This window comes from Terrapene carolina, unplaced genomic scaffold (assembly GCF_002925995.2).
Source record: "Terrapene carolina triunguis isolate 2854851 unplaced genomic scaffold, T_m_triunguis-2.0 Scaffold88, whole genome shotgun sequence".
Taxonomy (NCBI): Eukaryota; Metazoa; Chordata; order Testudines; family Emydidae; genus Terrapene; species Terrapene triunguis.
In genome coordinates this window covers 19,077,298-19,101,907 of record NW_020664439.1, presented here as the reverse complement: position 1 = coordinate 19,101,907, position 24,610 = coordinate 19,077,298, and the positions used below count along the sequence as shown (strand labels likewise).

Below are 24,610 nucleotides of genomic sequence, written 5' to 3'. Positions count from 1 at the left end.
GCTGCAACTGAGTACTTGCCTTTGTGGTTTTATCTGTTTCTTTAAAGGTGCAGACAGCCAAATTCTGAGCTTGTTCTTTCTATTTAATTGTTGAGAGACTGACAACCAGCTTATGGCACAGGCTGCCCTACTTCTAGCAGGTGGCCCAATTTAGGACTTAAGACAGGGAGCAACAGCAATAGTATGTTTGGCACTGCAGAGAGTGCTAAGAAGCAGCCCCACTTGTGACACCTGGAAAGGGGAAAGACCAGGAAAGTAGAGAAGGTAGGTAGCAGTCCATGAAAATATTAAAGACCTAGAAGCTGAAAGGAGAAATGCCAGCTCTGCATTTCATCAAGGACTAGAGTGTACTATGGATCTCCAGAAAACACAACGCCGTGCAAGCAAACAATGCTACCTGGCTGTCTGACACCTTGAAATCCACACATAGAACCTGATCTGCTCCCATTTCAATCTACAGCAAAATTGCTATTAAACAAAGCTATATGAATAGCCTCCTGAAATATAATTAGTTTGTGCCAGAAAAGATGCCATACTTACAGAAATAGTGAAAGGAGTGAGCTTCTTCTTATTAATAGCTCTTTCATCAATTGTATCTGGTTGGGATAAATTAATCATTTTGCTGGGGAAGAAAAAGTCAGAATTTATTCCATCTCTCTAAACAATGGTACTTCAAGCAAAACATTAGCATCACTTTTTTGTGGGAAGTCTAAAAGTGTTGCTTGATATATTGAAAGCACCAAGGGAAATTCCTATTTTTCCCCTTCAAAAACAACTTCCAATAAAACCAGAAACCATAGAACCTACATGGAAATAAGAAAGTGGAGTAGTCAGATTTATGCTTAGGAACCCAGCTCTGATTGTACTGCTAACGAAGTTCTCAGGAAGATTCAGACAACTGCAGAATTGAATATACTTATGCTGAGAGTCACTCTAACATGGTAGTGTAAATCTTACAACTAACATATTGTAGTTCTGTAGTGCCTTCCATAGAAGGGTCTCAAAGCCCTTTTCTATTAATTAATAATGAATTAAGCCCTCAGTACTCCTATGACATGGGCAATTACCAGTTTTACTAATTGGGAAAACTGCAGCAGAGAGAAATTGAAAGACATCATGCAAATCTGTAGCAGAGTCAAGAGTAAAATTCAGATCTTCTGACTGCCAGTGCTGTGATTTAATCACTGGATAATACTTTCTAATATTAGAAACTGCAGAGATGTCTAATTATTTCTGTTAATGAGCATGATGGGTGGTACAATGATCTAATTTCTGAAGAGTCTGATTATTCCTGGTATGTGCATTGATCAAGATATAATTCCACTGGTTTAAAGTAGAAAACTCTCCAGCCAATCAGATTTATAACAACACACACACAGTTATGCAAAGCACATCATTTTTAAATAGAAGGACTCTTTAAATAGATTAGACTTAGAATATATATTCACTAAAGAAGGATTTATAGGACAAGGATTTCCCCCAATCCTATGACTTGTTAGAAGTATTGATTAAAGGTCAAACCCTGGTGTTATTGAAGTCAACAGCAAAACTTTCATTGATTTCAATGTGATCAGGATTTGACCTTCAGAGAACAACTTTTTTATTCTTTCTTTAGTTCTTGACTTACCAAAGGAGGATGCCATCTGCAAGTGACTTAAAAAGACTGGCATCTGATGGATTCATGGGAAGGAGATGCTTACAGTCAGGGTCATCTTTAAGAGCTTTATTTACCCAGTTAACAAAAGCAACCTTTTCTTCCTCTGAAAAACAAAAAAATTAACGACTGAGTAATATAAGAGCCAGGACACCATTAAAATAATCTATTATTATTATGGTGGACAAATATTATTTAACTGTCCATAGAATATCACAATACTACTTGCCAAGCACAGTAATAAGGATAAAAGTATTATTAAAACTTACTACAGAAGTTCAGTGTCTCTGTGATTATGTTAAACAGGAGGGGAATTAGTATATTTGAAATATGCCAGAGCTGAGCAGAGAGGACCCTGCTTAAATATGACAATAGACCAGTCTGCTCTCTACTCTGTCTTTCAGAGGCTGGCAGCACTTCTAAGAATTTGGTCTGAATTATTGTGTTATATTTAACCTTAGGAGATTTATGGCCTGTTCTTGTTTAAAACACTTAAAAAGAAAGACCCTTTCCCTTTTCATATCTAGGGGATGTGTACAGAACTCAATACTTGTGTCTAAGAATGCTTATTAAGCCCATAAACAATCAAGCTACAATATCTGTATCTTCACTGGGTTTTCAGTTTCCATATAGTGGGTCCCTGCTCCTGAGAGCTAAGCAGTCTTTGTCTGAGGCCTTGTCTATACTATCGCGGTAAGTCAACCTAAGGTATGCTACTCCAGCTGTGTGAATAACATAGCCGAAGTCGACATAGCTTAGGTCAACTTACTGCGGTGTCTATACCATGCTGCGTCAATGGGAGATGTTCTCCCATCGACTCACTTTACTCCTCTAGTTCCGGTGGAGTACCGGAGTCGACCGGAGAGCACTCTGCGGTCAATTTAGCAGGTCTTCACTAGCCCTGCTAAGTTGATCCCTGCTGCAGCGATCGCAGCAGCGTCAATCCCCGGTAAGTGTAGACATGGCCTGAGACAGGTTATATCCAATGCTGTGGAGAAATATTTAAACAAAGCAGTCGACGCTATAAGAGCAGAACACAGACAGTACAGAGTTATCACATACAGAACTCTCAGCCAACACAAATTATCCATGTCCAATATGTAGAATCTTAATTATGGTTCTAAATATCACAGGGAACTTTAAATTCAAAACTGCCACTCATTAACTACGTTATATGTAACTAAAAAAAAGAATCTACTGTTTAAATGCTCAATCCTGGAAGATGCGGAGCATTCTGGCCCTGATCCAGCAGACCACTTAGGCAGATGCTTAACTTCTGTGGTACCACTCTCATGAATAAAGTTAAGCATGCACTTAAGTACTTGGCTGCATCAGGGCCAGCGCACTCAGGATCTTGCAAGATTGAGCCCTAAATGGAAAACATCAATCTAGAATCTAGTCAATTTTAAAAAGAAAGCTAAAAATCCTTTCAGGTACCCTATCTGCCCCGAGTTCCTCTTTGTGATTTTTTACAATCACATTTTTCTATTTTTAAAAATTGTCTCTCTTTTGAATTTGGTGTGTGAGCAACCCCCACAAACAACAGGGAAACAAAACAACAGTAAACCAAAACCATTAGTTATACACACAAAACGATAATTGTATACATCAGGTAAATAGGTGCACAATTAAAGATCTACACAGGCAAACGCCTATTTCAGGGGTAGGCAACCTATGGCACGTGTGCCAAAGGTGGCATGCGAGCTGATTTTCAATGGCATTCACACTGCCTGGGTCCTGGCCACCAGTCCGGGGGGTTCTGCATTTTAATTTAATTTTAAATGAAGCTTCTTAAACATTTTAAAAACCTTATTTACTTTACATACAACAATAGTTTAATTATATATTATAGACTTATAGAAAGAGACCTTCTAAAAATGTTAAAATGTATTATTGGCATGCAAAACCTTAAATTAGAGTGAATAAATGAAGACTCGGCACACCACTTCTGAAAGGTTGCTGACCCCTGGCCTATTTAGATGCACAAATGTTGCGTCTGCATGCACTAATAAATACATATACACAAAACAGAGACCCTTTGAACACTACGTTCTAGATGTCTGTAAAGCTATGTTTTACAAAGCCAGGAATGCAATATCCCTAAGAACTGACATTTATCAGGACAAGAGTAATGCATTCAATTGTATTTTTTTCTGCATTACATTTTCATTCCATCATATAAAATGACACCAAAAACCAAATCATTACTGATGGGGCCCTCCTCTTCCCAAGTAGAAAAGTACAGGTGCCTTGCTATCTGGACAGATCCAGGATGACTTGTTCTCTTATATACTCATACAGTCCTACTTTGACAATATATTGTCAGTGAGTTATTTGGCAACTCATGATAAATGAAGGCAAAGTGTTGGTAAACAGAAGGATATTGACAAATTGCAGGGAGTCCAGAGAAGCACAACAGAAATGATCAGGATGATAAATTGCGTATACACAAAAAACTACTAAGCAGCAGACATGATAACAGTTTATAAATATCTAGAGAGTGTAATCATCAAATAGAGAGAGAGGAATTCTTCATCATAGGTGAAGAAAGTATAACTAAAAATATTAGGATGAAATTAAGAAAGAAAATGTAGGTTGAATATTGGGGAAAGCTTCCCACCTATTAAATTTAAAGGCTGTGCAAAAATATCCCCAAGGGAAGTGATTGAAGTGCCATTGTTTGGTAAATTTAAATTAAACTGAACAAAGCTTTAGAAAAAACGTACTGTAGTGAACAACCCCACATTGGCAAGGAGGCAGATTAGATGATCGAATAGACTTTTCCCATCTCCAACATGTACTGTAAACTTTTTTTTAATTTTTGGTTCTGCACCATGGAAATGAAAATGTGAGTTCCCTTCTATATATCTCAACAGGAGTGTAAAAGAAAAAAAACAACAGTTCACAGAGTAGATTAACAAACCAAACACAAACCCTTAGTATAAAACATGTTACAAAAGGCTTTCTATTTTTAATTCTTGCTTCCTTGTAATCAGATTTCTCTTTCCACTTTCTGCTCTGGCAAAGTCTGACTTACCTCTGGGAGCAGCACAGAACTGTGACCAGCAAACTGAACAGTACAATTTCTACAAAACAGAGCCCTGGCATCTGCACTGCAGAGGTTCACCTTATACTGGTTTGGTTTTGAGAGAATTTTTTTTCCCAATTACGGTTTTTCTTCTTTTTTTCTAGTTCCAAGGATAAGTGTTTTACCTGAATAAGAGTGCTGTGTCCCCTCACTGGAAATTGGTGAAGTTCCTCCAATCGCTGTAATACCCTGTTTTTTGTTTATTGATTTTCGGAATGATTTGCTAATATCTTTGCTTTTCAGTTCATGAATAACCTGGAATAGGACATAAAAGAAAGAGCATTTAATCAATTATCATAACCTTAGGGTGACTATTAAACTATGAACTCACCTAACTACTGAAATATTGGTAATTATTTTGACTCTCTTTCTTTGATATAGTACAATATAAGGAGGTTATAGACGTCTGCTGGTTTTGTGAATAGCTAAGACTCTAGCCTTACTAAGCCATGTTATTAATCTCCAAATATTAGATTCACAACCCACAAATCTTTTCACAGATATTTTGATTTAAAAAAAAACCTGTTTAAATCAAACAAAGATATTTTTGGGAAAAGAGATTTTTAATATTTCCCCATTCAGTTTGTCTTGCTTCTTATACTAGGATGTTATATATCACTTACAGAGATGCATGTTATTAGGGAGATAGTTGGTACAGCTCTCCATGCACAACAATCATAAAATACCAACACCAACACTAACATTAAAATTATGTCTAAACTTCCCACCAAAATAAGGAAATTGTCAGATAAAACTGATACTCTGTCCTGTATTTACTCGTTATGCCTAAGTGTTGTAGGGATCTCAGACTTGGTTGTGAAGTTATGTGCTATGTGGGCTGCAATATTGATACACAAGTGTTTATGGTTCAGTTATGAACCTAAGTAAATTAGAATTTCCAGTAGAAATGCCAACATACCCTAGCAAATTGTAACAAATTGCTTGTTTTATTCGTATAAACAGCTGCAATACTGTAGATTCAAAGCAAAAATTGTTTGCTTGCAAGAAAATAATCAGTCTGAAGCTGATTCTCACAAATGAAGTGCTCCAGCCACTGACCCATGTAAAAAATGATCGTCCCCCTGCAGATTAAATATATTTTTAAAAATAAACAGTCCTAAATATGGCACAGTGATTCAGCGCAATGGTACAGGCATCTTGTATCACAAACAGGATTTAAAGGCTGGAATTTATAATAATCCAACTTTGTTTAAAGGAAGGGCTGAATTGACAGTTCTTGAAGGTGAGGGGCACAGACCGCTTCCTTTGAGGAGGCAGAAAAGGGCACTCATGAGAACTAGCTCTGAGTTCTCACACTTTGTCCAAATTAAAGCCAGTAAAGGGGAGAAAGAAAGTTTGAAATATTATCTCATCTTATGAAAGATCCCAGCAGACATACATAGGGATACTTCATCCAGCACTGAAACAGGAGGAGAAACTACATTGTTATGTGAGCACAGTGATCTATATGACCAGAAGCAAATAATATTTTATCTAATTGAAACTACAGAGAGAATTTAGAGTCTGAATGTGATTACAAAAGTTGGAATTTGGCAAGGACACCAAGTTAATGCCCTACTCTTATGAATAGTACCATAGGATCTTAAATGACTTAGTGATCAGGACCACAGTTTTACATCTCCTTTGAAAGACAGCACCTCCAATAATATGGTGCTTCTTTGTACTGGGCTGGAGCATTCTCTGGGGTATGGTTCTTCTTATACTCTATTCCCAAAACTGGAACCCAAAGACCACAATGAGAGCTAGAGAGAACAGGTCATGCAGCGTAAAAATTGTATGCCATTTAAAATATTATTTATTTATATTCAGTAGTGCTTAGGCATCCCAGCCCTTATCAGGACCCCACTGGGCTGGGCACCGCAGAAGCATCATACAGAAAGATGGTCCCTGCCACAAAGAGTTTACAATCTAGATATAAGAAAAGAAATGACGGGTGGCTACAGACAGACAGAGAGCAGAAGAAAACAGACAATACTAGTCAGCATGATATAGGCTGTGGCACCAGCATGCCAGCTGCTTCTCTGTTGTTATTTGTTAAAACTTGTTCCTTTAAGAAAAGGGTGGATGGAGACAGCAATTTTCCAGCATTATGCTAAAAACAGTTATTGAATTGGGGAAAAAATAGAGATAAATGATTTTAGTATTCTTAAAAAACTTTTTTTAGAGTGGCCAGTTGCTGCATAATAGTCAGTCAACTATCATGCTGTCGTCATAACTATCTTCCCATTCAGAAATCAGTGAAGGTTTATAATTACTATATATGCTGCTCTCGAAATATTCTCCAGCGATTTCATTTAATTTTGCTACCCTACTCCATCTTCCTAGAGATGCTGGGCACTTTGGAGAGTTCCATCTCCTATTAGGCAAGGTAACTGATCCTTCAAAGTTTATACAATACCTTGAATATGTAATATGTTAGAAAAGAACTAACACTGGGGTTTTCAAAGGAGCCCAAGGGAGTGAAACACGCAATGCCCATTGAATTTCATGCTACACACTGTAATTCTCAAAGTGCTGATTTTCTAATGCCCTATCAGTAGTTGTGGTCCTTCCAGAACACTGAACACCAATGAGCAGTACAGGAGGAATGACTTTCCTATACCCTGGAATAAATATTGTGATACAGTCCTTTCCTACCTCCATCCCTGTAGCATAATTAAATTGCATGCCTAGTGCATACTGTACACCGGACCTGGTGGTGTTTTCTGTATGGCAAACCTACACCATGTCACACAATATGCTCTTTAAAATACAGTTTCATAATTATCTCATACTGCATGTATAGCCTTCTGGTACCAAATCCAAATAATTCTGTCTTAAAGGGTAGCCTGAGAGGACTGTCTTACTTACCGACACAAATTCTTCAAAGTCGATTTTCCCATCTTTGTTGCTATCTGTTACTGCTATAATTTTTTCTACAATCTCTCGCACTTTGTAGCCTGGCAAGGGAAGGCTTGCTTCTTTAAAAAGATCTTGAAGCTCATAATCACTGACATACCCACTATTGTCAATATCTGTAAAATGAAAACATTGTTTTTATGTTTTTATTATTTTGTGCTATAACACTACTACCAAGCAACAATCAGGGGAAGGAACATTTTAGCAGAGTGATGGTCTAAAATCAGGGGCGGCTCTAGCTTTTTTGCCGCCCCAAGCACAGCAGGCAGGCTGCCTTCGGCGGCATGCCTGCGGGAGGTCCCCTGTCCCGCGGATTCGGTGGCATGCCTGTGGGAGGTCCACCCGCGGCTTTGGCGTACCCGCCGCCTAATTGCCGCCGAATCCGCGGGACCGGGGACCTCCCGCAGGCAAGCCGCCGAAGGCAGCTTGACTGCCGCCCTCGCAGGGACCGGCAGGGCGCCCCCCGCGGCTTGCCGCCCCAGACACCCTGCCTGGAGCCCCTGCTGTCTAAAATGATCAGAAAGTGAGAAATTAGATTACCATCTATCACACAACATTTCTTTCTGAGAATGTACCATATATTATATATATTAATCACAAAGGAATACACATAGGTTAGATCAGGGGTCGGCAACCTTTCAGAAGCAGTGTGCCGAGTCTTCATTTATTCACTTTAATTTAAGGTTTCGCGTGCTGGTAATACATTTTAATGTTTTTTAGAAGGTCTCTCTCTATAAGTCTATATATTATATAACTAAACTATTGTTGTATTGTAAAATAAACAAGGTTTTCAAAATGTTTAAGAAGGTTAATTTAAAATTAAATTAAAATGTTGAGCTTACGCTGCCGGCCTGCTCAGCCCGCTGCTGGTCTGGAGTTCTGTTCACCTAGGCCAGCAGTGGGCTGAGCAGGGCCTGCGGCCGGGACCCCAGCTGGCAAGGGTCTGGCAGCCAGAACCCCAGACCGGCAGCAGGCTGAGTGGGTCTGGCAGCCAGAACCCCAGACCGGCAGCGGGCTGTGCGGGGCCGGCGGCCGGGACCCCAGACTGGCAGTGGGCTGAGCGGCTCAGCCCGCTGCCGCTCAGGGGTTCCATCCACCGGCTCCTGCCAGCCGGGATCCTGGCTGCCGGACCTGCTCAGCCCGCTGCCGGTCTGGGGTCCCAGCCCTGCCCACATACAGTGGGTACCTACCTTCTCCCTGGTTCTGGCCCACTCTCTTCCTCTCTCTCTGCACTGAGCTGAGGGTGGGAGTGCACTGAGCACGGGGCTGTGGGTGAAGGAGCAGGCTGGGGGTTGGGGTGTAGGATCTGGCCAGGAGCTAGAATGAGAGAGGGGGCTCAGGGTTGGGGCAGGAGGTTTGGGTGTGGAGCACTTACCTGGGCAGCTCCAATTTGGTGCGAGGGGTGCAGGTGGGAATGTGGGGGGGCATGCAGGAGCTCCCATTTGGTGCTCAGAGTGGGGGTGGGGATGTGGGGGGTGCATGGGGTGAGGGCTGGGGATGTGGGGGGGTGCAAGAGTCAGGGCAGAGGGCTGGGGGCATGTGAGGGGGTGCAGGTGTCAGTGCATGGCGTGGGGGGGGCCTGGGTATGTGTGGGGTTGCCAGAGTCAGGGCTGGGGTTGTGGGGGGGTGAAGGAGTCAAGCAGAGGGCTGAGTGTATGTGAGGGGGGTACAGGGCTCAGGGCAGGGACCTAGGGGTGTGCAGGGCACAGGACTCAGGGCAGGGACCTAGGGGGTGTGCAGGGCGCAGGGCTCAAGGCAGAGGGCTGGGTGTGTGTGAGGGGGTGTCAGAGCAGAGGGGATATGAGGGGGGTCAGGGCAAGGGGCTGGAGGGGATATGCCCCTATTCCACCACCCCCCCTTCCCCAAGGCCCTGCCCCCGCTTTTCCTCTGCCTCCGCCGGGAGCAGCGAGCAGGCTGACTCTGCTCCTTCCTGACCTCCTCCCTCGCAAGGGCCATCAGCTGATCGGCCGGCAGGGAGGGAGAGGAGGAGGAGGAGGAGGGGCAGGACCCCAGCACGCTGCCGGAAGAGGCAGGGGAGCCGGCAGGACCCAGCTTCTGCCCCCTGCCCCTTGCCCTCTGCCCCCACGGGGGGGGGGGGGAAGGGCGGAGAAGAGCGGGCCGGGCCGGACTGGGCTGGGCAGGATTTTTAATGGCACGTTGCTGCCTGCCGGGACTCCGGCAGGCAGCAGCGTGCCATTAAAAATCAGCTCGCGTGCCGTCTTTGGCACGCGTGCAATAGGTTGCCGACCCCTGGGTTAGATACTCAGCTGGTGTAAATCACCATATGGTGAAATCAATAGACTATGCTGAATTACACCAGCTGAAGATCTGGTCCATACAGTTTAAGTTATTATTTATATTGTGGTAGCACCTAGAGGCCTGGGCCCAATTGTGCTATACACTTCTTAGGCACCTTCTTAAATTTTCAAGGTAAAGACACAGCAAGGTCCAGGGCCGTCCTTAGGCATATGCAGCATATGCGGCTGCGTAGGGCACCCAAAAATCTGGGGCACACTTAGGTCTTAGTATCCACTCTCTCACCCAGGGCCGTCCCTAGCTATTCTGGGGCCCTACGCAGCCCCTCCGTTGGGGTGGGGCCAGGCCTCCGCAGGGATGCGGGGGGCCGGCCCCAGGCCTCCGCGAGGGTGGGGGTCGGGGGCTGGCCCCAGGCCTCCATGTGGGGTCCCTGCACTTCCCGCCGCCGGTGAGTGCACGCCCCGCCCTGCTGCAGTCCTCAGGGGCGGGAAGAGGCAGGGCTGGGGCGGAGCAGGGCGGGGGCTTTGGGGAAGGGGTGGAGTGGGGACAGAGCTGGGGCAGGAAGAGGCAGGGCTGGGGCGGGGGGCCTGGGGAAGAGGTGGGGCAGGGGCTGGAGCAGCATGCAGCTGCGCAGGGCACCAGGAAAAAAGTTTGCGTGTGGACGTACTTTGCATATGGACGGCCCTGCTCCCACCTCTTCCTATCCCTGTTCTGACCCTTCCTTCAGGCTCCCACCACAGCTGGCTGCTGTAGCCTTGTGAGTCTTCCTCCAGAGGGGATATAGTACAGTGGTTCTCAAAATGTGGTCTGCAGACCACCAGTGGTCCGCAAGCTCCATTCAGGTGGTCTGCAGATAGTTCCCTCTAAGGTGCACGCCTGGGTGGCCGCACACGAGAGAATGAAGGGCCACCCACCTAATTAGTGGAGCCGCGCAGGCGTGGCTCCACTGATTAGGTGCCTGGACCCTGGAGAAGACGGGACATGTAAGGTGAGGTGGTGGCTTGGGGGGAATAAGGGGTAGGTGGGAGGGGGCAGAGGGATGAGAAGAGGGGGTGGGGGGAATTTGGGACATGCAGGGCTGTGGCGGCCAGAGAAAGAGGCGACTTTCCCCAGCTTCAGGGCTGCGGCTGCCGGGGAGAGACGGCCCTCCTTCCCAGCCTCAGCTCTGCCGCTGCTGTGGCAGGGAGAGACCCCCCTCCTTCCCAGCCCCAGCTTGGGGGCTGCCGCGGCAGGGGAGAGAGGGCACATCCATCGCATTAGAAAGGTAAGACTACTGATATTAAAATATGAGTTGTGTGCTTTTATTTGTAGAACAAAATTTTTTTAATTATTTAGGGTTTTTTTATATAGCGCTTTTATCCAAAGCGCTTTACAATAGTTAGCTAACAGTACAGACAACATTTGGAAAGATCATTAAGCAATTTTCAAGTGGTCCCACTGATCTAGTACTTAAAAATGAAAAAGCCTTCCAGCCTGCCAGACCTATTAGCACAACATCGAAACTGTTAAAGAGCCATTCAAGTGGTAATGAAACCATTTAACAGGCATTTGCCAACCCCCGGGCATATATTGTCAGTTTCTGAATTTACTGACAAAAACAGTTGTGCATTATTGTAATATTTACTCAGAACATGTTAGTCTACAGGACCTTAGTTTAAAATTTGCTTTAAAAATATTTCATTAGTGTGTTGCTGAAGATTATAAAATCACATCTCTAAAAAATGCTTGCATAGATTTTTAGATGCACAATCTGAGTACTCATCTTTAGCCTTAAATGCTTGGATCTTCAGACATATAGTTTTTAAATAAATCCTTCAAAAGACCACCTTTATCTAAAATACACATGCAAGCCCGGGCTGCCATCGGGCATAGGGGCACCAGTTTAATAATACTGCATAGGGCCCCATAAATCCTAAGGATGGCCCTGGCAAGGTCACAAACCCTTATTAATAGCAAAAACCTTGGGTTTTGACCAGTTTAATTTATATCCTGAGACTATGCCAAAATCCTCTATCAGCTTTCAAATAGAGTGGATGGTCTGTTATTAATTCTCTTCTTACTTACAAGATGTCACTTGCATATAGTAATACCTGTAGTTTATGGCCTAAATTCAGACCTGATGCAACCAGTTTCAAAGAGGTAGCAACTACTTGCCCTATATATTTTGTCTCTTGCCCTATATCTGTTGTTTATTTCTAATGATAGTGGTGAGACTGGCCCCTGAAGAATAAATCCAATCTGGCTCATGTCTATTATATTAAAAATGACCTTGTTTAACCTGTTAGCTAGCTTTGTTGTGAGGGATCTGTACTGCTGCACCCTCTTGTCCTCCTGCTTCCAGTGGACTCTATTATGTGTTGGGAGTCCTTTTGAAAATGCTATAAGAAAGTACTGGAAGATTTTCTATGCAATGAAGGGTCTGACCCGGTTTCACCAGGCACTAAAGTATATTTTATAATTTAAACCAAGCACATTGTTACATAAGCAAAATTTATACACTGCTAGTGGCAGCACTTTCCCGACATGCAGCAAATTGTTTTGCTGTTGGGCATTGTTCCCTCAATGCATTATTTATTCAAAATATCAATTAATAAATACTGCATGGGGTTAAGTCTCATAGGTCCAGAGTTCATGCACTAAACTCCATGGAAAGAATCTCAATCTTTTTAGTTTATTAAGTGCTAGCTTAGCAGTTTTATTAGTTATCCTGTCAAAATGTTCTTGTACACTAAGCTGAATGCAGAGGGGGAACTCCTTTCTCCTGCATGAAGTTAAGCACTTCTTAGTAGGGACTTTTTCCACGGCAGCATGCCGGGGGAGCTTGGATAAATCAAGGGACATGGTTACTGGGCCTGTCATTAAATGTATCCACTGGCCAAAATCAACACAAACCAAAAAAGACACAAAAAATAAAAACTATAAATTTAAAATTGCCATCTGTAACATACAACACAGCATAACATACACATGCAAAAACTTTTTTAATAACTTTAATATTAAACTGTAAAATCAACTGAATCAATAATTTACAACTAATGGGGGAGACAACACTGACAAGGCAGGGAGGGAAAGCATGAAAACCGTGGGGGGGAAAAAGGGGAAAAGCGTCAAGGGGAAGGAGGAAGGGGAGAGGGGTGGAAAGGAGGTTTGGACTGGCCACTTGGCCCTTGTATGTTTCTTAGTTAACTGTTTCTCAAAATGGTGTCCAGATTCCTTTAAACTTATGTGTTTGATTCCTGGCCACTAGATTCTGACATATCTGTTGTATTCTGTGGATTGATTTACTTTTCCACCTCTATAAAATCATTTGCTTTGTGATTATGGCTGCTCTCAGAAATTATGGAAGCTGTGCTGATGAGAGGCCCAAATTCATGGGTAAATACCCCAATATGTAGTTCTCAACTGATGTTTGATTGCTAAACCCCCAAATTCTAGTGTCAACTTTTTTCCACTTTATTTTGGATTCTGAGCCTGGTTGGCTGACAGTTAGTAGGGAAGGATCTATTAATTATTTGCTCTAGAATCTTAGTTGCCTGCAATTACGGTGGGGTTATAAGTATCTCTGTGCAGCTCAGCAAGCAATCCATGAAAAAAGTCTGAGGCTCATTGTCACGGAGTCCCCAGGCGACGCTTTGGAACTGCTCCCCACAAAGCCAGTCAGGACTTCGGGGAGCCTCCTCTCCCTTGGAGCAGATTGTCTTCAGGGCAAGAAGCTCACACGGCTTCACCTCCTGGGTCTCTCCTGGGAGCATTCAGCATATGCCCCTCCGTGCGCTTCCCACAGCGAGTCCGCCCAGGCGGGGTCCTGGGGAAGCCAGAGGTCCTGCACGCACCCCCACTTTGCAGTCAGACGTGACTCTCAGCCAGCCAGTAAAACAGAGGTTTATTAGATGACAGGAACACAGTCTAAAACAGAGCTTGTAGGTACAGCGGCGAACGGGACCCCTCGGCCGGGTCCATTATGGGGTTCAGAGAGCCAGACACCCATGTCTGCCCTCACTCCTTCTCCCCAGCCAGCTCCAACTCTCAAACCCCCTCCAGCCCCTCCTTCTCTGGGCTTTGTCTCTTTCCTGGGCCAGGAGGTCACCTGATCTCTTTGTTTACCTTTAGCTATTTCCTTGGGGGGGGGAGGGGCCCTGGCCATTTGTTGCCAGGGAGACAGAGTGTCAGTGATTTATGCACACTGGCCTTTCCCCACCACCTAGAGACTTAAGAAATGCAAAGGGGAAACTGAGGCACCCACACAGTATTCAGAGGAAACATTAAGAACAGTCCCATTTTGTCACACTCATCCATATATATTGGCCAGGATCATTTCAGACCCATTTACTGTGACTCTGAATATGAGATATCTACTCTGAGTATCCAAACTGTGGAATAATATTTAATAGGAAGAACAGAAAACAAAGTAAACCAGACAAACTTAAATGTTCACAAAGACATTATGTAACCCACACGCCTTCTGGGTGTTGTGTTCTGTCCCATCTAGTGGCACTGAGACAACTCTACAGCCTTAGCTAAGAGTAAGTTAAGTTGGCTTTTAGCTCATGCAGTAGAGACTCATGCACTAAGCTCTAGAGGTTCCCCGGTTCGATCCCGCCCGCTGATGATCGGAGTCTGTCAGCATTCCAATTGTAGCATGGAAGTGAGGGTCAGTTAATACAGTACAAAATGACTTAGTACTCATGTTTACTCTTAGGCTATGGCTACACTAGAGAGCTTACAGCAGTGGTGTAGCATTGCTAGTGCAGATGCTCTACGCCAGGGGTAGGCAACCTATGGCACGGGTGCCAAAGGCGGCACGCGAACTGATTTTCAGTGGCACTCCCACTGCCCGGGTCCTGGCCACCGGTCCGGGGGGCTCTGCATTTTAATCTAATTTTAAATAAAGCTTCTTAAATATTTTAAAAACCTTATTTACTTTACATACAACAATAGTTTAGTTATATATTATAGACTTATGGAAAGAGACCTTCTAAAAACATTAAAATGTATGACTGACACACGAAACCTTAAATTAGAGTGAATAAATGAAGACTCGGCACACCACTTCTGAAAGGTTGCTGACCCCTGCTCTACGCCGACAGGAGAGAGCTCTCCTCCTGTCGACTTAATTACTTCAGTGCCTGCAAGCGGTGATAGCTATGTCAGTGGGAGAAGCGATCTGACTGACATAGCGCTGTTCACACCGGTGCTTAGGTCGGTGTAACTTATGTTGTTCAGAGGTGTGGCTTATTCACACCGCTGAGCGACATAAGTTATATCAACCTAAGCTGTACTGTGACCATAGCCTTAGGCTTTACCTGCAGAGACCGTGTAAAGCATATGAAATTATATTTAGTTATTTATTAACAAGACTTACTCTCTACAAAGACAAGATCAAGGATCACAAAGTTCAGGTTACTTAGAAATGTAAATCAGATTTAACTTGGTGCAAGAGAACTAGTTATTAATCCACTAAAACCTGTAACCAAATGAAAAAGGAAATTGCCAGTTGGTTTTAGCCCAAAACCTAATACTAAAATAAAAGTTTTCAAGAGTCTTCTTTAGATCAACTAAAATAGAATTTTATTTGCATTTAAACATTCACCCATTGTGTTTAAAACCTTACATTGCAACAAAGTGCTAGTGCTAAAAAATAAATAATTAAAAATAGTGTGAAAATTCTTTCATTTTCTTATCTTCTTAGGGGTTATTAGCAATGCCAGTGAGGAGACATGGTGTTTTTAAACATACAATGTATAACATTACATGATCCCTGTAAGATATCGTTTTTAAAGAAATTGTATAGCTTCATATTGTTCACGGCATGCTGATTATTTTCTTTCATCTAGAAAACATACCTATTTTACTGAATGCTTCTCTGAGTTCTTCCAGCTCTTCACGAGAAATTGTGGTCATGTTGTTTTCCATCTTCTGACAGAGACACCAGTTGTCTTCAATTCCTTATGCCTAGCAATAATAAATGATCGGTGTTATAATAAAGCATCAATTACAAACAGGCACTTACTTAAGTCACTGAACCTTGTAAATAGGCATAAGAGGTACTATGTCCTCAAAGTAATCTCTCAGGATTGCCCCACCTATAGTGCTATGAATAGAACTTTTGAGAATATCAAACATCTAGCACTTCTCTCTATTGTAACAATGACTAAGAATTTACAATAGCAACACCTATTTTTACACACCCTGCATTTTCACTCTGCATAGTATAAACATGTACCTATAATCTGCATGGTTTTCACTGAGCAATTTTTCATTATGAAATAGGCATCTCAAATTTCAGAAATCTCAGGCTACAGTATAATTCATTTCCAACTGCAACAGATTATCAATGTATAACAATGATTGGCACTATGGGCTCAGTCCTGCAAGGTGCTGAGCACTCTGACCCTGATCCAACAAAGCACTTAACTTCAATGAGCTGTTTCATATCCTGAAAGTTAAGCACAAGCTTAAGTGCTTTGTTGCAATTAGAGCCAGCATGCTCAGCATTCACAGGATCGAGCCCTATAAAATGGCCTAGGATAGCTGTGTGGAAACAAATCTTAATTCAGAGAACATCCCCCCATATCCATGCACAGGGGACCCTCTGCATCTAGCTCTATCCTTCCTGCATGGAGGAAGGTGGGTGTTGGCCTCTTCCATAGCACCATTCTGTTCCTGCTCCAGACCCCATTAAAGATGCTTGGTGTGGTCTGGGGTTCACACTGAAGAATGGAGGGAGACTGGGCAGTTTGGGGGCAGGCCCCCTGGAGATTTGCTGGAAAAATAATACAGTCTGGGACTTCATTATTTTCCCTCCCCCCACATGCACCACATTCGAGGGGTAGCAGCAGACATGGGGAGTTCCTGGTAGCCTGGCTCCAATCAAGTTGCCTACCAGGTACCATCGGGTTTGCCATAGATCAGGGCAGCTAAAGAGGCCCTGGCCTCCTGAGGCTCCCTAGGGATTGGGTGTGACACCCTGTACCTTCGGGGAACACCCTACACCCCCATGTTCATCTTTATAAAATGACTGTGTGGTATCCAATGCAAAGTTTGTCATGTTGGGTGTCTTCGGAAGTCTCATGATGCACTGAGCATGGTTGTTATAGTGATGTTATAGTAATTGTTACAGTAATGTTATATAAAGTTATGTTATAATTTCATGTATGTAGTTATGAGGCTGAAAATGTATCCTCATGGCTTAAAGCAAGCCCAAACAAAAACTCTCCAAGAGCAGAGGGGCAGTTCACACCTCATCAGGGCAGGTATGGGACAAACCCAGACCAGCCTCACAGGAACAAAAGTCGCTGGCCTAGGCAGTAACAAAAGAATCTGTTAGACTCTAGAGGGAGTCACCCCCCTTCCTTTGGTCAGTTTGGAACTGCGATGAGGTAATGCTCACCTGACTCCGGGGGCGGGGGAGGGGCAAAGCCAAAAGGGAAGAAAGGACAAGATAAAAGGGAGAGACATTTGCCATGCTCTCTCTCTCTCTCTTCCACCTACATCTACAGACACCACCACCACCAAGCGACTGAAGTGCTGATTAAAGGGGAGAGCCTGGCTGAAGAGCAACCAGCCAGCCTGTGGTGAGAAGCATCTAAGTATGTAAGGACATTAAAAGTGTTAAGATCAGCTTAGAATGCGTTTTGCTTTTATTTCATTTGACTAAATCTGACTTATTCTGCTTTGACTTATAATCACTTAAAATCTATCTTCATAGTTAATACATTTGCTTGTTTGTTCTACCTGAAACAGTGCGTTTGGTTTGAAGTGTGTCAGAGGCTCTCCTTGGGATAACAAGCCTGATACATATCAATTTCTTTGTTAAATTGACAAACTCATATAAGCTTGCAGCGTCCAGCAGGCATAGGCACTGCAAGTCGAAGGTTTCTAGGGTTGTGTCTGGGACTGGAGATATTGGCTAGTGTCATTCGGTTGCAAGTAGCTGGGAGCAGCTTACACGCCAGAGGCTGTACATGAACAGCCCAGGAGTGGGGGTTCTCACAGCAGTGCAGGGTAAGGCTGGCTCCCAGAGTCAAGGATTGGAGTGACCTAGCAGATCACCGGTCCAGATAACACCAGAGGGGAACGTCACATTGGGGTGGGCCTCATAGCCAATTCCATGGGAGACCAAACACCATCCTCACAGGGAAGGACTGATAAACTCCGTGAGGGTTCCTCCCTGAAAATTCCTCCCATTGAGCCCCCTCCCATGGATTTTAACATGAAAGGGGATAATTTAGACCCTTGTTCTTAAAGCCACATTTTCAAAGGGACCTCATCCCATTCTCTCAATATGCAAGTCTATATTTGTACCTGCAATTGTGCAGCATAAAAGCCCCATTTGTGCACCCAAATTCAGGCCTTTGGACCACCCATCTTCTTGTTGTTATGCTCTTTATATGCAGCTGTTAGCAGTCCCTACTGCCCCAGCACAAAGCTCACAACAGTCCCTACAGCTAAATATTGAATCTTCACTTTTATTAAAAGAGAAAATGACAGATTTGTATCTTGGTCAAGCTTGTCCAGTACATCAAGGCTGCAGTGCACTAAGGGTCGAATCCAGGTTTTATTTAGGTCACTAGCAATCTTCCCATTAATTTCAGTGGGACCGGGATTTGCATCATAATAGTCAAATTCAGAGCTGCTATAAGCAATTGCACCTCCATTGCAGGTGCACAAAAATAATGATTAATGTCCTAAACTGTACTCTTTTCTCAAAACTGCAATGTGGCCCAATGGATTGGACACTGGACTGAGAGTCAGGAGGTTGCCGATCCCTGCTTTATAACATCAGATAAGAAAGCTAAAGCATTCTTAAAGCCTTGTTTTGGCAATAAACAACCAGATCCTGCTCACTTTACTCAAGAGAGTATTTCCATTGCCTCCACTGGAACTACTTCCCATGAGTAAGATGGGATTTGGCCCTGTGTGGATGGTGATTTAAGTCTCTTTTCTACCTGTCACTGGATCTCAGATAAGAACTAGATAAAAAAGATCCTAGCTGTTTAAATGCTATTCCACACAACTGCATTTTGCAAAACTCATTTGCAATGTATAAACTCTCTTTTTCTACACATACATACACATACATATGCAGGCCTTTCAGAAGTGCAGAGGAAGAGTAGGCTGGTAAGATGCCTGAATTAATAAATATATAAAACGGACATTAAACTAAACATTGAAAAATTGCAAAATATAGATAAATTAAAAAAAATTAACCTTCACATCCAAGTGCCCAGGGAAACTTAATGTCCTGTGAAACAGCAATAATGGTCGGGACAATCCTTTCAGGAGCAGGATTAGACCATCAAAGCCAAGATTAAATATTTAGCAAGCCAGATGCAGAGAACTGCAACACCTCTACATCACTAGTTAACCACTGGTCAAATCTCAACAGAAATAATTGCTCACAAGTTGATATATATGATCATTATTGGTTTCACTCTCTTTTGTTCATAATTTGTGTTCTATTTCAGATTAATTGCACCCTCTGATTTCTGATATGTAGGTTACATGAGTAACTAAAAATAGAAACCTGTGTCCTTGAATGAAACAGATAAATAAGATCAACACATTTTCTTCCAAGGAGCAGCCTAAAATATCATATGATAGAATTACAGATGACCATGCTGATCAGTGAAATGCCAACATGATTTAACTAAATTTCTGGGGTGCAGAAAATGGCTATTTTTAGCTATCAAAGTACCATTTTTAAAGTGTGCCAGATTCTCCTATTATAAACAGCTCCAGTATTGGCTTCTGTTTAAACCAATGAATAACTTATGCCTGACATAATATGCAGGTTCTTTAGCACCCAAAAGTAGCCTCAAGACTCACAAGGTTCTGTTGCATTAATAGTTGCACTTGCTTATTAACCAGGTTTGATTTCTTCATGTGTTTTATGCTACGTTTCTTTCATTTTGAACTCTTCAAGGCAGTTCTCTCTTTAGTGTGTTTAGCACAGATTTGTTATGAATAAAATATTAATGGAAGTTCACTCTTGCGAGAACATCATTTAGGGCCTGACCCAAAAGCCTATTAAATCAATGGAAGTCTTTCAGTTAACTTAAGTTAGATTGGCTCAGCCTCCGTAGTCATTCTATGCAATTAAATATCGTGGGGGTTGACGTCCTCTATGTGCATCCTAGAAATAGATCTTACTTTTTACTTTATTACTCTCTAAATAAAGAATCAAAACAGATTTCTGAAAAGTTTTGATGCTGTAAATAAACTCTGACTCACTGTAACAGAGAGCTGTTTAAATCTTTAATTTGCTACAATAACTTCCCTTTATTTTAGTTGATCCAAAACCTTTTAAGTATTTATTAGGCTAATATTTCATATAAAAAGATTTCAAGTAACTGATGGTCGAATCAGACAACTTTTGTAGTACTTGAACCCAGTAAAAATATTGGACTTAATTTCAGACATAGGTCCATACCTGAACACCTCAAACTCTTGGAAAGTTCAGGTCCAGGTCTGAACTTCACAGCAGGTTTCTAGTTATTATAATCTAAGACAAAACTCTCAATCCCATTATCCCAGTTTTGGAGAAATTCGGATCTGGATCCAGCTCTGAATTGTATCCATTTCCACTGGGGACACCAATAGTCCTCTAAGAGCTGTTTGTGTGGAGAGAGAAGATGCATTTGGGAGCCCAGACATAGCAAGCTCTAAGATCAAAACTACTGATCTAATAGGGATTTCAAAATGAAGTCTGGAAATGTGCAAGTGTGTTCTGTCATGAGATGGGTGCACTTTGCATTGATAGATAGCAATCTGTTTGATGGTTGTGTGGCTTTAGTGCTGTGGCTGCAAACTATTCAATCCTCTTCAACTGGCATAATGTACCTCCACAATCAAGCCCTTCCTAAAGACACTTCTTCTGCAAACCCCACAGTAATTAATAATCACTCTGGGCTTGTCATGTCTCCTGTCTGTACTGGGCCTGATTCATAACTGGCCTGTGGCCACTTTGAACCAGTTACCAGTAGGGCAGCTGTAAGACAAAGCTTACAAATACTTCTGGTATGAGGTGACTATAGGCCAGGCCCAGAGGTGCTTCTGCAGGAGCCCCCACCATGAATCAGAGGAGAAAGGGGTGAGAAGAGGCATGGGCAGTATGACTCCGCACCCTGGTATAGAACATATAGGATGTTGCAACTGGAGTACAAGTTAGGGATGCTCTGCCTGTGTTCCTATAGCCTGTGCCAGGGGCTGAACAAGCCTCTGCAGCCCTAGAATAGTTGTGAAAGCACATATTGTCTCCTCTCTGTCCTTCCACCAGCCCTTGTGCCAGTGCCAGTCCCAGGAAGCATGTCCCCTTCTGAGAAATCCTGCCCTCTCTACTCAATGGGCACACACTGAGCCTGGCCAAAAGCTCTACTGCCTGTACCCTGCACCCAGAGTGTGGCTTGAGTGCATGGGGGAGACCCTGCAGTGGTGGTTCCTAGAGCTGTCCCTATATGGTTGAGAGAGAGTGGTGTTGGTGCCTCCCTGATGTTCCTGGAGTGTCCTCGGCTGAGTGACAACTGAGGATACAGTAAGGAGGCCAAACAGCAACTCCTGTTCTCTTTTTCACCCACCATTGAATCTGCCAGAAAAAAATAGAGCCGTGAGTTGGCAAGAGGGCCCAATAGTTTCCCCTCTCCCTGCAGGCAATTGGCAATTTGCTTTTTCCAGCTCTGCCCTAGCCTGTGTTTCAAATTCATCTGCCTGCTTTTTAAGCAGCAGCTGCCTTTGTAACTATAATGGACATGACAAATGCTGCCTGCAGAGCCCATTTTCTTTTGTGACTGTTCTTTTTGTCTGTTGCTAAAGACACACCTCTCCTACGCCAGGTGCAAATATCCAGTCTTCCTCATTATAGCTTTGCATCCTCCCTATTCGAAATCGGAAGCAGGCTAACATAATTCTCCAGATGAATGTTGTTCAGAAAAATTACAGCTTCTAAATTAAGTATTGAACATTTTATGTTATTGGTATTTACAAAAGGCACAAAGGGGCTTCTGTCTCTGTATTTTGAGGCTTTGAGACAGAGACTGTTGTATGGTTTAGTACAATATTATTGTACTTTAACCTTTGGCATTCGTATTTCAGTTTACTTAGGATTCTTTAAACGAATGTGCTGAGCACAGATCAATCTTTCTGAAATCACTTCTCTTGAGTCAAAAGAAACAGGAATCTCTATTAATTAAGCTCAGGTCTGATTCAATGACAGTTTTTATGCTTTCCTAAAAAAGGTAGTTTCTCCTAGCCAGCAGTGAGATCATTACAAAACCAGTTTTCAGAGGGATTTTACATTAATCTTGAGTACAATGTGTGCTGTGGGGAGCCATGCAAACTAAATGTCAGTATTGAATATGTGTATTACAGCTCTAGGGTGATATTCTGGCCCCATTTAAGTCAGAGAGTTTTGCCATTATCTTCAGTGGAGCCAGGGTTTCACCCCGATGAGAATCAGTACTAGGCACTGTCCTACAGGAAGACAAGGTCTATGCAATAAAACCTTACAATCTAATTGAAAAGGGAAAAAAAGGGGAGGTTTGCCCTGCTTTTATGTAGTGTACAAATAAGGATTTTTGTTTCAAAGAGTGTTGTATGTTTTTTTATATGAGAAACTTAGTTCCTGGAAGACTTTATGGGTACGTTTACACTGCAAAAAAACCCCTGTGCAGCAAGTCTCAGAGTCCAGTTAACTGACGCAGGCTCATGCTACGGGGTTAAAAGTAGCAGTGTAGATGTTCGCGCTTGGTCTGGAGCCCAGCCTCTGAGACCCTCCCAACTCAATGCGTTTCAGAGCCTGGGCCCGAACATCTGCACTGGTATTTTTAGCCCCGCAGCATGAGCCCGAGTCAGTTGACCCCGGCTCTGAGACTTGCTGTGGTGGATCTTTTTTTGCAGCGTAGACAACCTTTGATAACCGGCAAGCTAGTGAAACGGTGACACAAGTGCCAAGAAAGTAAAAGTTGAGCAATCAAGAGAAGAAAAGATTTTGTTTAATGTTTAAAACTCTGTTTTGGTTTTGTTAAGGTCTACTTAACTTCAATTAAGTCTTTGTGAAAGATTCAGCACCCCTGTCCCTTAATGTAAGGGCTACTAGTACAGGAGTAGTGGAACCGGGGGAGCAGTGGGGGTTAGTGCTCTCATAGTGGAAATATTGTGGGAGCCAATCTCTGTTTCCACCCTTGTGTCATTCTTCAGTGAGCTATTCCATGCTCTCAGACCCAGTGGGACTCTGGATCTGCTGGGGAGAGAGGCAAGAGCAGGACCCAGAGAGGCTGGTGTGACCGATGCAGTGCCAGGGAGCAGGTAGGAACTAGGGTGACTGGGCTGAGTCTCAGTACCTCAACGCGCTCTCCACACAGAGCACCCATCCTCCTTCCCCTTCTATCCCTTACACCCTGATCGTCCCATGCTCCCCATACAGAGCTATGCTCCCCAACTCCCTGCTCGCCAGGATTAGCATGGTGCTTAGGATGTTCAGGTTTCTCTATGCATCTCTGTTCCCCCATTCAAAGCAAACTTCTGCTTCCATTGTAACAGTACACATCCCGGAGATCCTACAGGAGGCCCTACAGCACAACCAGAGAAGCCTGGACTTATTCCTGTTCTTTCCATAATAAAAAATAATCAGAAAAAACTCGGCTAGAAAGAAAAACAAACAAAAATCTTTCAGGCCTTCTGTGTATATCATAAAGAAGCAAAAATCCCCAAACCTCCAGCCACTTTGCAGATGAATCCTGAGGTTACATTTGAAGGAGAAGAGGGGAAGGCTTTACCCATTAATTTGGGGAGGGCTTCCACCATAATACATGATATGAGAGTAAACATAACACTACTAAACAGCCAAAAGGAATTTTGCAAAGAGAACAGACACCAGTTATTCTCTTTAGACAATGAGAATAGAACAGGAGATAATACTACATTGCAGCAGCACCTGGGGAAATGCTAATTAAACATAGTAAAAATGCATGGGAACGATGAGAAGAGTTAGGCAGTGGAACAAGTTACCCAGGAACTTACAGAATTCTCACTATTTTATTACTCAAATAGAGACAATAGTGTGCTACCAGCAGCTGCATCACAGAAAGATAAGACGACAAGGCTCCTGCTCCAAAGAGATTACAGACAAAGGTAGCTTGACTGGAACTATTCAAGACTTGATATGATACTCAACGGGAAAGGATGTTTTAGGTCAGCTAAGTCAATCCTTTCACAATGCAGAAGGATGAATTACTGCAAAAGCGTCACTGGAGATCCATACTAATCAATAGGATTCTATAAATGGCAACGTTCAATTTTTAGCGCTGAAATTTTCGGCTTCTTTGACACAAATGGAGGACAAAAATAGCCAGCGAGTTTATGAACATTGCTGATAATACTTAATAGTCTCAATTAGTATAAATTGTTGAAGATTGGAGAAATTTCAAATGGATTTAAACACACTGGGGGAATGTGGCATCATAGTCGCAGATGTCATTTACATTGGAAATAATACACATAACAAAGGATTCCTTGAGCTCTCATAACCCGTAGACTAATGGGATCTTAACAGTGAGTGCTATGAAGAAAAATCATAGGTGTCCTTGGAGAATATGTCTGCCCAGAATGCAATTGCACTTAAAAGAACAAGTAGGATGCTTGGGTACATTTAAAAAGAGAGAAAACCACACACAAAATAAATATATAACAATATATTA

General features: G+C 42.9%; 1 protein-coding gene across 3 annotated transcripts in view; it reads right to left on the bottom strand.

Annotated features, from left to right (window-relative positions):
* The window catches only part of PLS1 (plastin 1), a 75,897-nt gene that overhangs the window by 32,613 nt on the left and 18,674 nt on the right, over nt 1-24,610 (bottom strand). For all 3 annotated transcript variants that reach the window (XM_026650187.2, XM_026650188.2, XM_026650189.2), the window contains 5 exons: nt 15,761-15,869; nt 7,614-7,777; nt 4,868-4,997; nt 1,628-1,760; nt 541-622 (listed from right to left, as the gene is read on the bottom strand). In XM_026650187.2, coding sequence (XP_026505972.1) covers nt 541-622; nt 1,628-1,760; nt 4,868-4,997; nt 7,614-7,777; nt 15,761-15,830 — 579 coding nt within the window. In that variant the 5' untranslated portion in view covers nt 15,831-15,869. The remainder of the gene's footprint in view (nt 1-540; nt 623-1,627; nt 1,761-4,867; nt 4,998-7,613; nt 7,778-15,760; nt 15,870-24,610) is intronic.